Source organism: Rattus norvegicus, chromosome 16 (genome assembly GCF_021556685.1).
Source record: "Rattus norvegicus strain SHRSP/BbbUtx chromosome 16, alternate assembly SHRSP_T2T, whole genome shotgun sequence".
Taxonomy (NCBI): Eukaryota; Metazoa; Chordata; class Mammalia; order Rodentia; family Muridae; genus Rattus; species Rattus norvegicus.
The window spans coordinates 74,546,074-74,563,546 of NC_141549.1; the positions used below are offsets into that span (position 1 = coordinate 74,546,074).

The window sequence follows — 17,473 nt, forward strand, 5'->3', positions numbered from 1 at the left end:
ATGTCCTCCAAACAGAGCTTCACCCCCTGCCCACCATGCTCCTGCTTTCTTCCTAGCCTGGACCTCAGGAACTTCCCTCCCATGAGCCATCGTCACCCGAGGAACCCCACCCACCATCCCAACATCCAACCCAGCTTGCTAAATGGTGGGCTCAAACAGCATCGACTACTAACTTTCCCCGGCTTCCCCCAACTCATGCTTACAGCTCATTGGTACAGTTACTGGGCTTGTCCATTCGATGACCCTCCTTCAGCAGCTTGAAAAGTTCTTCCACAGGCACACCGGGGTATGGGGAGCCACCCAGAGTGAAGATCTCCCATAAGAGCACCCCAAAAGACCACCTACAGGAGAGCACAGTTTCACTGTGACTTAATTCTTTCCCAAGTCCTCGTGAGAAGCTAGAGTGGTAGGTGTACATCTTGACTCTTTCCTGCCCCAACAAGACCCAGGGGTCAGGGGTCAGGGCACAGGAGACAAGAGGGCACCAAGAGACAGTTCACAGGACAAGACAATGTCCCCACCTCTCCCCTTCCCCCCATTGATGGAATAAGATTCCCATTAGTCTAGCCATGCAGGGCCATTAGAATTCTTTCTCCGGCATATCCCAGGTAATTGTGTATTTCTAACTCACACATCACTCTGGTGGGTGTAGATCCGGTCAAACAATGCCTCAGGTGCCATCCACTTCACAGGCAGCCGGCCCTGCAAGCAGCAGCGTCTGTGTTAGCGGGATGACTCATGGGGCGAACTGAAGATGATGGCTGAGGCAGTGAGGACACAAGTAGGTGGGAGCCAGGGTACGGGACACACATCTGCAGCCCTCCTACAAGCCCTTTTTTCTTGGACCACTCAACCCCCACACGAGAGCAACAGGAAACATCGAAGTGGGCAAAAGTCTAGTGGCGGGGAGCCCCGGGGCCGTGCCGAGCAGGAAACTTACATTGGTGGTTTTCTTATAGTAGTCGATATGGTGAATGTCTCGAGCTAGGCCAAAGTCTGCGATCTTCATGACATTATCCTCTGTCACCAGGACATTCCTAGCAGCCAGGTCTCGGTGTATACACTGAGGAGGGAAAGGACCAGAGGAGATGACAGCCCTGCACTGCCGAGCAGCCATTCAGTCCCCTCTACTCCAGCACTGCCTATGTAGTGGGCAGCAGGACTGCGTTATCTCACGGGTCTTCCTTCTGCCCACCCCACCCCCCCAATATCCTCTAGATCTTCCCATACCCTCCAGACGACCCCTCACAAACATTCTTTAATTCCAGACACCTTCGACTATAGCCTTCTCCAGGACTGTAGCAAGCCCTCCTTTATGCCTTTGTTCTAGATCCTAACCTCTAGCTTTTAGATTCGTAACTCTAAAACAGACCACCTGGGCCTATGCTAGGTGCTAGCTGAGTGCTATGCTAAGTCTGTGGAGGTGTGTGTGCTGAGTACCCTCCTCCCTGGCAAGGCATGTCTGCTCTGCATACGGAGCTCAAGCAAAGACACCATGAGCACTGGAACCATGCCGGGTTAATTTTACTTCTACTATATTGAAACAAGTATTCTTATTCTGTATCTGATGAAATACAGGGGCGGGAGAGAAGAAGAGCACGGCGGACTGCTCTTCCCGAGGCCCTGAGGTCAATTCCCAGCAATCACATGGTCGCTTATAACCACCCGGATTGGGACCTGAGGCCTCTTTTGTCATTCAGGCATACTCGCAAATATATATATAAAACAAAACAAAAAAAAATTTCTTTCCAGTGTTTTGAGACAGGGTTTCTTTGTTAGTCTTAACTGTCCTAGAATTTGCTATGTAGGCCAGGCTATCAGGCTATCCTCAAACTCAGAGATTGGACTCTGCCTCCTAAGTGCTTGGATTAAAGACTTGGGCCACCACTGCCCAGCAAATAAATGAATCTTGAAAGAAAGAGAAAAGGAGGGAGGGAGGGAGACAGAGAGAGACACACACACACAAAGAAAGAGAGAGAGAGAGAGATAAGGAGATAGATATAAGGCTGGGTTCTATGACACATGCTCCGTAATCCCAGCCCTTGGGAGAGACCGAGGCAGGATACATTTTACACATTTCAGGCCAGTCTATGCTACACAATGAATGTGAGGCTGGCCTCTGTTACAAAAACTAGTGGGACCTTAATTTCAAAAAGAAAAACACGAATTAAAAATGGCTGAGTCTATGCAGAAAGTGGTTACACAGACTCCTAATCCGCTCTGATCCCAAGGGTACAGAGGCTCTCCCAACTCTCAGAGCCTACAGCACGAGGGGACAGGCTCCATGCCGCCACAGCTCTAAAGGATTAACAGTCATAAGCTGGAGACAGGTAGGGCAGTGCTGTGTCAGCATCCCGGCACCAGAGAGACAGAGGGAGAAGGATCGTGAGCTCAAGGCCAGCATGGAGAGCTAGCCGGGTCCAGTCCCACCCTGCCTTTTGTGGGGAGGGGTGTATTCAGTCTCCACACCTTCTTCGAGGCAAGATACTCCATGCCCCGGGCCACCTGATAGGCACAGGACACCAGATCTTTGGAAGACAGCTGTTCCTCAGGGTTGTGGCTGGGGTTGTAGCAATACTCCAGCCCAGGAGGCCTCCGGGCCTGCAGATACTCCCGAAGATTGCCTTTGGAGGCATACTCCACAATGACATAGAGAGGACCTGAGAGCAAAGACGTAGGGACCACAGGTCAGGACATAGGTCAGCAAGGGGAGCGCCATGTAATGGAAGCCCCTCCCCCTGACATCACAGCCCACCGTCTCCCATGCCCAGTGTAAACTCTTTCCTGCCTCCTCCAGAGGGAACAGGTAAAGCCATTCTGCCCGAAAGAAAGCCAGAACAAGAATTTTTACCATATAGTCCAGAACGCTCCCAGGCAAAGCTGAGGGTAGGCACCCTAATGCAGAGGCTAATGACATAGTTCCTCTCCGTGTTGGTAAGGAATCTTAAATGAATGCTAATCAGGCTGGCTCAGCTCCTGAATAACACATTAAACCCCCTCCCTGCCCTAGGAGCCACCTACCATCCTGTGTGCACGCCCCCAGCAGGTTGATGATATTCTTGTGCTTCCCGATCATTTTCATCATCTCCATCTCCGAGATCAGGTCCGACAGGTCCTTCTCCGTCGCATCAGCTTCACATGCAAACCAGAGAGGGGGGGGTGAGGGAGGTGGAAAGGACATCTGAGGGCCCGGGGAAACAGATCCTGGAGGAGCCCCCTTTTCTCCAGGACTCCCTTCCTTCCCCCTGCTTCCCACCAGGAGCCACCACTACCCTGTGGTGCTACAGAAGGCGGCTAGAGCCACCACAAGAAAAACCAGCCAGTTATGGGATTTAAGAGCATGTGAGCCCCTGGACAACATTAGGAATCAAGGTGAGATTGTAGCAGGTGTGAGCGGAGACTGCATCATAGGATGCCTTCAAAAGGAAAAAGACCACAGGACACAGGAGCTCCACTCACACTTCAACATCTTCACGGCCACTTTGGTCACGCGGTTGGGTTTGTCCTTATCCAGACCGATGGCTTCGGCCAACACCACCTGCCCGAAGCAGCCCTCACCAAGCGGTTTTCCTAAGACCAGTCTTGAGTGGGAGACAAGCAGTGAGTGACAGTTAGGACTGGACCAACGGGCAGTGTCAGTCAGGGCTGGTAAACGTCAACACCCCCCACACCTCCATTTTTCAAGACAGGGTTTCTCTGGGTAGCCCTGGCTGGCCTGGAACTCGCTCTGTAGATTAGGCTGGCTTTGAACTCAGATCTCTCTACCTCTGCCTCTCCTCCTGAATGTGGGGTAGACCTGCGTGCCTCTGCCTCCCGAGCTCTGGGATCAAAGGTGTGTGACACCATCAACCAAGAAGATCAAGCCTTTTTTTAAATAATTATTTTATGTATATGAGTACACCGTAGCTGTCTTCAGACGCACCAGAGGAGGGCATCAGTTGTAAGCCGCCATGTGGTTGCTGGGAATTGAACTCAGGACCTCTCTGGAAGAGCAATCAGTGCTCTGAACCTGCTGAGCCACCTCTCCAGCCCCCAGATCAAGCATTCCTCTTGGTATGTCACTCAACCAAGAGCAGGAAGTAGTGGGGCTATTTCTAGAGAGGCATCATGTTCTTTCAGTGCCTAGAAGGCCCTGGCACACACAATTCCTACAGCTAGAGCAAAAGCGCGGGCATCCGCGGTGGAAAACTACAGCAGCATTACCTGTCCCGGGGCAGCTCCCAGCGGGGATCTTCAGGGAGCTCATATTCAGAGACGCCAGCTAGCATGGGGGTTCCGCTGGAGGACAGTCGCGAAGGCCGAACCAGGAGAACCCCGGAGTTCATGGATGCGCTGGAGTCAGCTGACACCTGTAAGAAAGAGTGGGGTCACCCTTCTAGCAAGGAGAGGGTGAATCCGTAGCCAGCCCCTCCCTTCCAAATCCCCACTTTTTTTTTTTTTTTAAACCATAAATAGCTCAGATTTACTTCTATTCCTAAGGATGTGGTGAAGACAAACAAATAAACAAACCAAAACCATAACAGAAGCTCTGACTAAGCAGTTTCCACCATCAAAAAGTCTTTCCAGAACCAGGCGGTGGTGGCGCACACCTTTAATCCCAGCACTTGGGAGGCTGAGGCAGGCGATCTCTAAATTCAAGGCCAGCCTGGTCTACAAAGTCAGTTCCAGGACAGCTACACTGAGAAACCTTGTCCTGAAAAACCAAAAGACAAACAAAGTCTTTCTGGGCTCCATTTTGCTTACCTAACCAATGAGCATACCAAATATACCTCTTCAAGCTTAGTGTTTCATGATATAACTGCTCTTCTCTTGTCCCTAACTCTTTGCAAAAACTCTCTGCCTTAGATTTATGGATTCCTAATCCTTACAGGCACCTTTCTGGGTCAGCGGTGTTCTGAGGAATGATTGATCTTTCACGCGTCTGCGCCTTCTAACCCATTCATTTCCTCCCACCGTGTCTCGGGTGACGGAATTAGTTTACAATGTTCCAATGTGTCCAGAAATTGGAGCCAAGTCCAGAGCGGGAGATGAGGAAAACCCAAGAGGGTAGGAAGGGGAGCAGACCCCAGAGGCCCAGGAAGAGGGGGTGAGAAAGTGCTGAACCTGCAAATCCCCCATCTACTTTCTGTTACCTGTCTGCGCAGAGGGATGCTCTTAGCCAGCTTATGCACAGCCATCTGGCTATGGAAGTCGCTCTTCTTGGTGCCGCTCTTCATCTTGTAGATGATGACGGAGCCCACCATACAGGAGATCAGGAAGGCCCCGGTGCAGTAGATAATGATTTCCAGGTACAGAGGTGAGGTCATCACGGCTGGTCTCTCTTCCAGGGCTGGGTCAGTGTGGACAGGGTGTCAGCAGGTCATGGCGGGGCTTTGCTCACAAGAGGTGTGCCCCATGAGAAACCCAGCACCTGCCCCTTTCCCCTGGGATCCTGCCATCAAAGGACCAGGTACCTTGGGACCTCCGAGGTATCCTTAAACATCCTTAAACTCACACCCCATCGAGGGTAAATGCAACCTAGACTGTCCTGGCAAGCAAGCCCAGCACTCATTAACTCCAGTGCCAACTTACTTAGCTGACCACTGGGTTGGATGGGCACCTCAGACCCTGCAGAAGCCCAATGCTGTTCACACATATTATATAGAAACAGACTGTTGTGCCCAAAAGACCAGATAGCCTCAAGACACCTGACAGAGTGGGACCCTAATGAATGCTCATCCTGTGTCTTACCAAACACCCGTCACCTGTTAGAGCAGATCAGTAAATAGCAAAACATAGGCAAAGTAAATGAATGGCTAAATATGTCTCTACATGGAAAACCATGTATTTGACAGTTAAGAAATCTATTCATGCCCCCCCCCCCCCCGGATTCTTAAAATGTAAGGAAATGGGATGGGGCGCGGCAATCACTTTCCTATGTTCTCTATTTAGAATTCATACCGGGCTAGCTAGTTTTATGCCAACGTGACACATGCTGAAGTCATCGGAGAGGAGGAAACCTCACTGGAGAAAACACTTCCATAAGAATGGGCTATAGGGAGCTGGAGAGATGGTCCAGCAGTTAAGAGCACTGACTGCTCTTCCAGAGGTCCTGAGTTCAATTCCCAGCAACCACATGGTAGCTCACAACCATCTGTAATGGGATCTGATGCTCTCTTCTGGTGTGTCTGAAGACAGCTACAATGTACTCATATACATTAAATAAATAAATCTTAAAGGGGGGGGCTATAGGCAAGCCTGTAGGGCATTTTCTTAATTAGTAATTGATAGGGGAGAGCCCAGCCCATTGTGGGCAGTGCCATCCAGATGCTCCTGGGCGCTATAAGAAAGCAGGCTGAGCAAGCACCCCTTCCTGGCCTCTGCACTAGACCTCCTGCCTCTGGGTTCTTGCCCTGTTTCTGTTTCTGCCCCTGACTGCCCTTGATGATGAACTGGGTGATATGGAAGAGTAAGGGAAATAAATAAACTCTTTCCTTCGGTCATGGTGTTTCACCGACGCAGTGGCCATCCCAGCTAAGACACATACTCAACCCCACTTGCCAGCCAGTCTCTCTTTCTCTTCACTACAAGAAACAGAGTCTATCTGCTGGAACCTCCTTGCCCTGCAGGTATATAAGCCCTCCTCCAACAGTCTTCCCTTTAAATCCTCAGCCAGTCAAAGTGACACCCTGGGAGTCCTCCCAGCCCTGAGAGTCCTCCCCCAGCCCGACAAGGAAACAACAGAACTGACGACAGGGAAGGTATCGGTTTGTGTCTGTCCATCATCCCCGCTCTCCCTTACCCCCCATCAAGTGTCAGGAAATGAGGACTCACAGGGAGCACTGACTAAACAGACAGAGACGACGATAAAGACAGGATGCCTCTCTGCTAGCGGCAGTGTGTGAGCACTGCTGGGCAAGCGAGGTGGAAGGGAGAGTGGAGAAGGTATGCACTCAGCCGCCACAGAAGAGCAGCTCTCAGGTCTCATGCAAGCAAAACCATACTGGTCCTGTGGTCACCAGCCCACCACCCAGCAAGGCCACAGGCTCCTTTCTTCCTGGGTAATCCACTGACATAGATCTTCCCACTTGAGAGGGGCAGGCCAGGAGGGATGTCCAGAGAGGTCAAATGGGTACCACCAGGCATCCCGAATGGCTAAGACAGGCCTTTCTTAGGTAGCTCAACTTTGCTATCCCAGTGAGTCAATCAGAGTACAAAGCAGAATGAAGAAGTGTGGTCCAGCAACACTCTATGGAAGCTGTAAACTCCTATTGGCCAAGAGCATGTATCCGTGGAGAAGAGGTCCATGGCTCTTCTTGGGATTGGCTAAAGAAGATTCCATCATTCAAACCCTCTGTACCAAATGGATGAGGGAAGATGCTATACCCAAGGACGGAAGGAGCCTGTGCTGGAAAGCCCAAATGCGAGGTAAACCCAGAGCTCACACATGCATTACATCGGCCAGGGAGAGAGAGAGGCAGATATACATGTGCAAGGGGAGGCTGCTGTGTCACTTCCTGGAAATCCAGGAACTTCCCCTGCTTGTGCCTCAAAGCCTGAGCAGAAAGGGGTACACAGCAGATGGGAGCCGCCCCTTTCTGCCTCTCCCCAGCCCCGTAATGGATGCACTGCTCCCGTGGCAAAGGCAGGACCCGGAGAGGATCGGTGCAGTGTATACCTTCCAGAACGGTCAACCATGCAGAGTGATGGGAGAGTCCGATAGAGTTACCCGCCAAGCACGTATACTCCCCCGCATCCTCAAAGGAGACATTCCGTAGATGAAGCACCTCCATTTCCTTGTCGGTGGTATTAACTCCAGCAGTCTAGAAGAGACGACGGAAGCAAAATGGACAAGCACAGGACATGAGACCTCAGAGAGGCGGAGGAACGGAGGGGACAGAGAAGGGACCAAAACCAGAGGAAGAAATGCTCCCCCAGCATCTCCTTTGCAACAGGGCAGAAAAACCACCAGCCAGCGAGACCTGTTAGAGGAAAACAGCGAGGCTCTGAGGGAGGCTCTCCGGCAGACCTGAGGAGACGACGGCTTGGTTATGACCCTTCACCAGACGCTGGCAGCCACTGGCCCAGCCAAAGCATGCGGGCGGTGGGCAGCATGGAGAAATGGGGCCTGGCAGGTAGGGGGCTGTTTGGTTTTAGGTGGAGAGAGTCAGTGGGTACAGATGGCAGGGAAAGAAAGGCAGTCTCCACACCCAACCCAACACACACACACACACACACACACACACACACACACACACACGCATGCACACACAACCTGCAGATATCTGGTCCCTTCTCTTAGTCACTATTGAAAACTTCAGTCAACAGCATGGCTGAATACTGTGTTCTTTAGTCAGTAATTTACATAGCCAGACACCATGCAAGAGTAAAGTCTTCCTTTAAGATGGCTGCTATGCTGTATTTTATGGTATATCATTAAAAGTGAGTACAAGTAGAAAAAAAAAAAGAAAAGAAAAAAGTTCAGTCAAACATCATTCCTAATATCTCCCAAGTCTACAGAGAGGCACAAACACTTAGACACACACACACACACACACACACACACACACACACACACACACACACAGGAGGTGGGGGGGAGAGAACACACATATACCTAAGGCACAGAGGGAACCACAGATCACCAACACAGTACCAAACCAAACCAGCCTCCCGAGAAGCCAGGGATTTTTCCATGGCTCTGGGCATGAGGAACACAGTAGGAGAAAAAAGGTAGAGTTGGAACTGGCTTCCCAACCTGCCCCAGCAGTGTGGAGCTTAAATCAAGTACCCAGTACAGGGTCCCGTCCATCTCCCCGTTACCTTTTGGCACAGGTCTGGTGACAGTGAGCCACGCAGACTGGTTGGCTTCGCCAATATAATTGGAAACCTTACACACATACTCCCCGCTCTGGGCCTCTGTCACATTGAACAGGGTCAGCACCTCCGCATCCGAGCTATTAATCCCCGAATGCTGGAACAAACCAACGACACACCAGTCAGTTGGGCAAACACCAAGATGTGGCCACACTGTGCTCCCGGGCAGCTTTCAGCCCGAGGAGCCAAGGAGAGGGAGACACTGAGACCTACAGTCTTCTCTTCTGAGTGGGGACAAAACGAAGCTGCTAATGAGAGTGGACAGAGACGGAAAGCTAAAACAGTAAAACAAGGGGGGTCGGAGGGAGGGAGAAAAAGGGAAATGGAGAGGGGGGGAAGAAGAGGAGGGGAGGGCAGGGGGTCCGAGGAAAGGTCACTGTCCCAAAGCAAATATTCAGTATACGTTAAACTCCCTCCTCCAAGACCTGGTTGGGAACATGTAACTGGAGAACGTGCTCCCAAAAGGCCCCAAGTTAGAGAGCTGGCCCCCTTTCTTCCAGAATGTTTTCAGCTCCAGTGGCAAAGAGAAAGGGAGCAGCCAGTAAATCTCTAGGGCAGCCCAGGCAGGGGAGGATGGGCTCTAACTTCTGGTTACTCCTGCTGCAAGATTCACTGGGGACCTTGCCAGTTAGCCCCCTGGATTAACAGAGCCCTCGGACAATGAGTCTGAGAGCAAGAGGAAAAAGGAAGGAAATGCCGTTACTCCTCAACCGGCCTAGAATTTATAGGTGGCATTTACTTTGCCAACTGTTTAAGCAATGCCCTTGCTGTTTACCTTGTTTGCCCAAAGACTGTGACTTAGGAAAAACAAGCAGGAAGACCCTGGGAAACATTTGCTGTTGGAGGCTGTGGTCTCCCGTCACAAGCAAGCAGGAGTTTCAATGTCTTCCTTGAGTAACTGACCCAAGATCCTGGGCCACTCTCGAAGTTCTTTAGGAACCAGCCGCCCGCGTCACCCAGCCACCCTCTGTTCCCAGCTCACCCCCATCTTTGGCTGTCACCAGCCTGTGGCCAGTAGAGTCTGTGCCTTATGGGTAAAGCTGAGCCCAAATCGCAGGCACTGAGCTCCAGGGAACACCTGGTCACCTTCCCAGCAAACTAGCCAAAAATGAGGCTAAGATTACCTTCAGGATCTGGACATACGGCAAGTTGTCTGGACCGATCTTACTCCCATTCACCTCGATGTGCTTCAGCCACTGGATGTGAGGCTGGGGGTCACTGTACACCTTGCACATGAACTCCACGTTGCTGCCCAGGGCCACGGTCTTGTTGGCTGGTAGCCCTGCCTGAAGGATGGGCCGGTGAGGGGATCGCTCTGTGGAGGCGCAGGGAGGGTGGACATGTTAGCCTCTTCACTGACCTGGTCGTGGCTGGGATGCTGACAGTGGTTAAGGCCTATAGTGACCTCTGCAGTATCCTTCCCATTGCTTCTACTAAACTCCAGCCCCTTGAACCTGATCTGAGAGAAGGGGTGCCATTTCTTCCAGACCTGCACCCACAATTCAAGACACAACCAAGTCTAAATAGAGACACACCCCCAGATTCCAGCATCTTAGACTCTTCCCAGACCTCACAGATTAGAATCTCCTCTCTGGGCTATTATCAATGGCAAGGTAAGTATTTGTTTCGAGGCTCTGGATACCCAGAACCTTTTCAATCACTGTCCTGAGATGAACAACACACTGTTCTTCCTGTCTTCCAGGATACTACCAAGTGGACATGATGGCGATTCTGTATTTCAAGGCACTTGGCCTCTGCACCCCAGTATGTGCACTATATGGCTACTTTAATGGTGTCTGTACTGCGAGGACGCAAAGGCCAAAGTTCAGAGCAGGGACTTATAGACCCTGGTATGTTAGTGATGTTCTTTAAGCAACAGCTACTTTTACACTGTATTTCTCATTGCTACACCAAGCTGTGTCTTCCTAGACATGAAGGTTAACAGTAGCTGTTGCTTAATGAATGACTTTTGTTTTCTAAAGTGAGCCAGGAATAGTTGTGCATGCCTTTTAATTCCAGCACTCAGGCAGCTCTCCAGTGAGTTCAAGGGAAGTGTGGTCTACACAGTAAATTCCAGGTGGCCAGGGATACATAGAGATACTTTGTCTCCAAAATAAATAAATGAAAGGAAGGAAGGTTGGGAGAAAAGGCAGACGACAGAAAGAAAGAAAAAAGAAAGAATGGAAGGAAGGAAGGAAGGAAAGAAGGAAGGGAAGGGAAGGGAAGGGAAGGGAAGGAAGGAAATCTTAGCACTTGAGAGGTTGGAGCAGGGGAATGGCCATGAGTTCAAAATCAGGCTAAGTTTTATGGTGAGTTCCACAGCTGTCTGGGCTAAAGTCTAAGATCATTATCTCAAATTGGAAAGAATGAAGGGAGGGAGGGGGAGAGGGAGGGAGCAAAAACTAAAGCTCAAAGTGGGAAGTTTAGTACCAAATGTCCAGAATCCATCCTAGGATCTCAGACTCCTCAGCCGACTTTTCCCATCCCCACCCTGCCTCTGACTGACTCTTGCCCACTTAGCCCCGGCCTTCTTACCCACAACGTCTAGCTGGTAGGTGTGGTTAATGCTCCCATACTCGTTCTCCACGATGCAGGTGTAGTTGCCCTTGTCAGAAGGCACCACAGAGTCCATTATGATGCTCCAAGTGGCGTAACGAACCTGTAGGGCACGGACAGACAAGGGGCTTTGCTGAGGGTCTGCGGAGAGTGCAGTGAGAGCCGCACACACGGCCAGTGATGCACTATTAGTCAAGCATACCACAGAAGGACTGGTTCCCGGTCTATTCACACTCAGAACCCTTCCTGCGAACTAAAACCAGCAAGGTGTGAAGACGCTGGCCATCTTCACGGCAGCATCAGTGATCTGGACAAACATGTCTTTGGGAAATTCTCCTAAGCTCACTGGGAATCCTCGCCATGTCCGCCTGACGTGACGAAAATTTCACAAACTATCTCCTCAGGGTTGGCAAGATGGCTCCGTGGATAAAGGCACTTGCCCCAGGAAGTGGACAGAGATAAGGAATTCCTACAAGTAGTCCTCGGACCTCCATGTGCACACCACTGCTTGCACATGTGCACACAAAATATAAATGAACATATAATAAAAATAACGCAGAAACCATGTCTCTTCTTCTGCTGACTATGGTCAGATCCGTCCTCAACCGTCCCCTGCTCTTCCACGGAGGAACTGCGGCAGGCTGCTCACCACGGCTGCCCTTTGACATTTACCTCCTTATGTGGTTACAGAACTGAGTGGTGGTGGCAGACACTTTTAATCCTAGTATTTGAGAGGGAGAGACAGACAGATTTCTGAGTTCTAGGCCAGCCAGAGCTACACAGAGAAATCCTTGTTGGGGGCCAGAGGCGGGGGGGGGGGGGGGGCGGGGGGAGACACGACGACACACGATCAAATAATTAATAGAGAAATTAATAGAGAAAAAGATCGTGTGTGTCTGTGTGTGTGCGCACACGTGCGCATCCACAAAAGCCCTGAAGCTAGAGTTCTAGGTGGTTGTGAGTTGCCTGATGTGGGTGTTGGTCAGCAGACTCTGGTACTCTGGAACAGAGTAGTATATGCTTAACCACTAAGCTGCCTCTCTAGCCAGCCCCTCGTACTTATACAGGAGCAATGAGAAGCCATTCAGGTACTCAGAAGAGTCAGGAGTTCAGACCAGTCTGGGACACATAGAGAAGGGGCACAGTCCTAAAAAAGTCATAAAGGTATGAGAAAAGAGACTCTAGGGGAGTCAGACATATTTGGGACCTGGGGGAATCATCAGATCTCTGAGGAAGAGATTCTCATCAAAAATGTTCTTCCTACAAGGGAGAGGAAGCGGCTTATTGGCATAGGAAATGCCCACTGGTATCAAAAAGCAACACAAACACATTGACCAGTTGTGTTTCTTGGCAAATGTCTCGGAAGTCTGTCATTCGAATATCCAGTTATGGAGGTGACTGGTTTTCCCTTTTAGGACTTAAGGGCTGAAGATGAACCTCAATGGTGCAGGTTTCGCATGCACCATGGAGGAGCAAGACAAGGAAAGGTCATGGGAAAGAGAAGGAAGTGGATGATGGGTACTGACATATCTACACTTAAAACATATCTAAAACTTTCGGATCTAATAATTCCAGTTCCAGTAATCTGTCCTGAGAAAGGCCCTTTAAAAGTATGCAAGAGGGCCGTGTGGTGGCACATGCCCTTCTTCAATCCCAGTACCTAGGATGCAGAGGCAGGTGGCTCTCTGTGAGCTTGAGGGCAGCCTGGTGGTCAGTGAGTTCCAGGACAGCCAGAACTAAGTAGAGAGAGATCATGGATCAAAACCCAGAGAGGGGAGGGAGGGAAGGAGAGAGGGAGGGAGGCGTGGACTAATGGTGGCTGGTAAGATAACTGGTAAAGAAAGGGACTTGTGACCATGCCTGACGACCCGAGGTGATCTCCAGGACCCTCCTAGGTGAAGGAGAACAGAGCCTTCCCTGTTTTCCTCACATCTCCACATGCTTATCCTCCCGCAAACAAAAAATTTTAAAGTAGTAAAAAATCAAAACACTATAGTTCTCAGGAATCTGGCACCCTCTTCAGACTTCTGCAGGCACTAGGCACACACACACACACACACACACACACACACACACACACACACACACACACACACGCATGCGAAACAATTATAAAATAAACTTTAAAAATCAACAACAAAAACCTTTAAAAAGGCAACCACAACAACAACAACAAAAACAACAACAAAGTAATCAAAGCAGGTAACACAGACATTTGCTATCCCAGCCCCCATCCAACGCCTTGCTCTACCTGTTCTTTGGTCTGTATGTACCCTTACCTTGTAGCCTCCGATCCGGTGGTCAGGTTTGAATTCCTTGCCGTTTTTCAACCAGCGCAAAGTGGGGCTGGGTGTCCCACTCGACGGGCATTTGAATTTCACCGTCTTGGCAGCTGGCACTGCGTGCAGTTTCTTCTCCATTTTCTCTGGGGATGTCCAGTATGGCGCCACAGCTGTCAAGGAAAAGCCAGAGGACACAGATGAGGGCAGCAGGAGTGATCAGGCTCAGAAGCCAGGGCCCAGGCGGGACCACATGCACCCTGTCTGCCTGCTCAGCACCCTAGGTCATCTAGGGGGGGCAGCAGCTAGGCACTGTGGGAGCCTCTCTCCTCCCATTTCAGACAGGCCTTCCTCTAAGTCCCAACTCCCAAGTCCCAAAGGCAGAAAGATAGAAAACAGTGTCTCACGCCTACGGTTTGGTTTGGTGTTGTCTGTCTCTTTCTCCTCTGAGGAGGAGTCATCATCATCGTCATCGTCCTCCGAGGATGGCAGTGCATCTATGAGAGGAAGGAGGGAAACTGAGGTATGTCCAAGCATTTCTAGACTGCCATCCGAACAGCAGTTGCCCAGTCTAGACCACCTCAGTGCGGTCACAGACATCCATCCTGTAAGGACTCCCAATTTTACTGAATTTTGCCTCAGTGACAGTTTCTGTTTAAGAACTGCGTGCTCCAGCGCTCATCCCGGCCCAGTGCACTGCCTTCTGCCTAAAAGTCCAGATGGCTCTAGCCGGGCTACCTCCTTTTTGCCAAATTTATTTAATTCCAGCCCATATACCAAGACCTCTCAGCTAACAGTACCACCTGGGTACCCACAACAGCAGATGAAGAATTGGTTTTCTTTGGACATCAACTGTTGAGAAACCAAGGCTGATCTAGACACCTGGGCCTTGCGGATACTTCTAAAGCCGTGGGCTAAACAGCCTGCAGTTAGAATCTTCTAGTGTGAATCTCCTGAGGGCTGGGAGCTGCCTGCTTCCCTTTCTCTCTCTCTTTCCCCCAAAGATTTATTTTTTAATTTATATATATGTATATGAGCCTGTATGAGCATGTCCCATGTGCATTCAGGAGCCTGAGGGGGCGTGGGCCAGAACAGGGTGCTGGATCCCCAGGAACTGAAGTCACAGGCATCTGTAAAAAAGCCGTGAATGCTGGGAACCAAATCCAGGTCCTCTGCAAGGGTGTCAGGTTCTCTTAACAGCTGGGCAATCTCTCTTGCTCCAGAGCTGCCTTTTCTGTAGATGTTTTAAGATCGTGTGTCTCGTGGTGTGGAGATGTAGACAAGGCTGGCTTCGAACTCAAAACAAGAGATCCTCTGGAGTGCTGGGATTAAAGGTACACACTGCTGTGCCCGGCTATAGCTGCCTTCACTCCCCAAATGGGATGTGCCTCGTGTAAAAACAGGCTATGTGAGGTAGCACCTTTAATCCCGGCACTTGGGAGCAAGCGGAACTCTGTGACTCTGAGACCAGCCTGGTCTCCGTGAGTTGCAGGACAGCCAGGGCTTGCATAGAGAGATCCTCCACTCCATAAATGGGATGCACCCCGTTTAAAAAAGAAAAGTCTCAATATCCACTAGAGGTCTCTCTAGTCCCCGATGCCACTCTTGGGGACTAGGGAAACTTGTTCCTTAACTGGGGACAAGTTCTACATGGTGCCTGGGATGAGGTACCAAGCACCTCATGTTGGCATAAAGGAAGTTCCAGCTTTTCTGGAATGTGGCTTTGTGAAAGTCACATTCTACAGGAAACATATCCCCAGCCATAAGAGTTCTAGGCTCCCTCGCCGGGCTGCCAGACAACAGGTTTTCTTCTTCCCACAAAGCCTGAACATTGCCGTGTACCCGAGTCCTTCCCACCACAGCAGGAACCTTACCATATGTTCTCAGGTTCCAACCACTAAGCCTAGGACTTGACAAGATCAAGCTGGCCGAGCCCCACTTAGAGTGACCTGGACATGCTGTGCTGGGGAAATGACAGGGGTCTTAACACCCCAAAGCATTAATAATCACCTCTGAGGTAGGTCTTAGCTTGGCATCTGCCCTACCGGGTCAACCTCCTGAGAGCTAAAGCCACGCAGCGGGCAGGGAGAGCAATGTTAGTGGGCGGCAGTTCTGAAGCAGAGTCGGGCGGATTGTGGAGAGGGAAGGAAGTTCGCCTCCCTTGAAAACTAGCAAAGTTGGAGGAGAGGACAGGGGGTACGGGTGGGGAGGGGCAGAGGGCATTGCTACCAACCTGAGACATTGACGGAGAAGTAGGTGGTATCGCTGCCAGAGGGGCTGTTGGTCACACAAGCGTAGAGGCCAGAGTCAGCGGGGATGGAATCCCGCACCTCCACCTCCTCCCCTGTGATGCGTGTACGGTTGCTTTCCGCCAGCTGCACCCCATCCCGCAGCCAGTTGATGCTCTGCACATCATCGCGCAGCCGGCAGCGAAGCTGTAGCAGGTCACCAGGGTGGACCAGGAGAGACTCCACTTCCACAGGGACTCCCCAGGGCTGAGCTGCAGCCACCCACAGGGGCCAGGAAGAAGAGCCAAGTGGAGAAAGGAGGAGGAGAAAGGGAGTTAGGTGAGCCATAGGTCACTGCACTGTCCGAGCCTCAGTTGAGGCAACAGAGCCGGGGACTGGGATATGTACCAGTTGGAAACGCTGGGCAACCTGAGGTCCCCAGCCCGTCTCCTCCACCCCACTTCTCCGTAAGTCAAAGAAGAAAAAGGCAAAGTTAGGAAGCAGCCGCAGCAGCATTAAGCAGTGTTTCAACTTCCTCCAGTCTAAGGGGAAAGGTCTTTCCAGATCTAGAATGCCCCCTTCCCCGTATGCTGCTCAATTCTTGGTTACTTCCCACCAGAACACCCCAGTCCTTCTTAGCCCTGTCAGTCAGCCTCACCCCTTTCCCTAGCGAACCAACCCGACCCCTCACAAACCCAGCAGTCCCAACGCCCAAGATGAGAGCAGGAATTTGGTCAACCGGGGCTCTTGGTACACATGACTCAGCGTGGGCGGGGGCCTGGCCCTCCAGCAACACAGATGCGTTATGTGGGAGGGACAGCCAAGGAGAGGTCAGCTCAGGGGAGCCTCCAGCTAACAGGTGTTAGGCCCAAGGCCTGCAGCTGCCACAACGGCACATTTGCTCTGGCAGCAGACATGGCACACATAAACCCTTTTTCATCGCCTGCCTGGCTTCACCCCTCTCCTGCACCCCATCTTCCTCCTTAGGACACAGTGTCACACTGTGGTGGTGTGACAGACAGAGAATGGCTCCCATATTGAGCATCTGATCCTGGGTTGGCAGAACTGTTCTGGGAAGAAGTAGATGTCTTTGTTGGAGAAGGTGTTATCCCGGTGAGCAAGGTTTCAAAAGTTCATGCCAGACCCAGTTACTCAGTCCATCTGTCTGTCTGTTTCTCTCTCTTCTTTCCCTCCCTCCCTTCCTCCAACTTGTAGACCAGTAAGCTCTCAGCTGCAGTTCCGGTACCTTGCCTGCCTGTGTGCTACCAGAGTGCTACCAAAAACAGTCATAGACTCACCCTCAGAAGCTGTAAGCCAGCCCCCAGTTAAGTGCTTTCTTTAACTTGCCTTGGTCCTGGTGTCTCCTCATGGAGATAGAAAAGTAGCTAAGGTGCACATACCCCTAGGCATCCCCTTCTGTATCTCAACCAGAAGTACAAGACCTATCCCGTGGAGAGCACCCACCCCTCCTGCAAATGAACTGCTTCACCATCAGAAAACCCATATTCTTGGCACTATCAGTAGTCTGCCATACTGGCCAAAGACGTCCCTTTG

The 17,473-nt window shown here is 51.0% G+C and overlaps 2 protein-coding genes and 1 non-coding gene across 29 annotated transcripts in view; 2 read left to right on the forward strand and 1 right to left on the reverse strand.

The window, feature by feature from the left end:
• The window catches only part of Erich1 (glutamate-rich 1), a gene marked incomplete at its 5' end in the record, with an annotated part of 52,793,804 nt that overhangs the window by 43,675,514 nt on the left and 9,100,817 nt on the right, over window positions 1–17,473 (forward strand).
• Fgfr1 (Fibroblast growth factor receptor 1) overlaps window positions 1–17,473 on the reverse strand; it is a 55,093-nt gene that overhangs the window by 2,604 nt on the left and 35,016 nt on the right. For 5 of the 28 annotated variants that reach the window (XR_015639585.1, XR_015639587.1, XR_015639589.1 and 2 more), the window contains 14 exons: window positions 15,925–16,191; window positions 14,099–14,188; window positions 13,692–13,864; window positions 11,392–11,515; window positions 9,981–10,171; window positions 7,658–7,802; window positions 5,123–5,329; window positions 4,204–4,349; window positions 3,460–3,581; window positions 3,022–3,132; window positions 2,470–2,660; window positions 941–1,063; window positions 632–702; window positions 204–341 (listed from right to left, as the gene is read on the reverse strand). Coding sequence is in view for 19 of the 28 variants with exons in the window: in NM_024146.2 (NP_077060.2) it covers window positions 204–341; window positions 632–702; window positions 941–1,063; window positions 2,470–2,660; window positions 3,022–3,132; window positions 3,460–3,581; window positions 4,204–4,349; window positions 5,127–5,329; window positions 7,658–7,802; window positions 9,981–10,171; window positions 11,392–11,515; window positions 13,692–13,864; window positions 14,099–14,188; window positions 15,925–16,191 (2,095 nt within the window). In the remaining 9 variants the exon portion in view is untranslated. 28 annotated transcript variants of the gene reach the window in all.
• On the forward strand, window positions 8,307–8,433 carry LOC120097583 (small nucleolar RNA SNORA15). Its single transcript, XR_015640545.1, has one exon. It is a non-coding gene; the product is annotated as a small nucleolar RNA SNORA15 (small nucleolar RNA).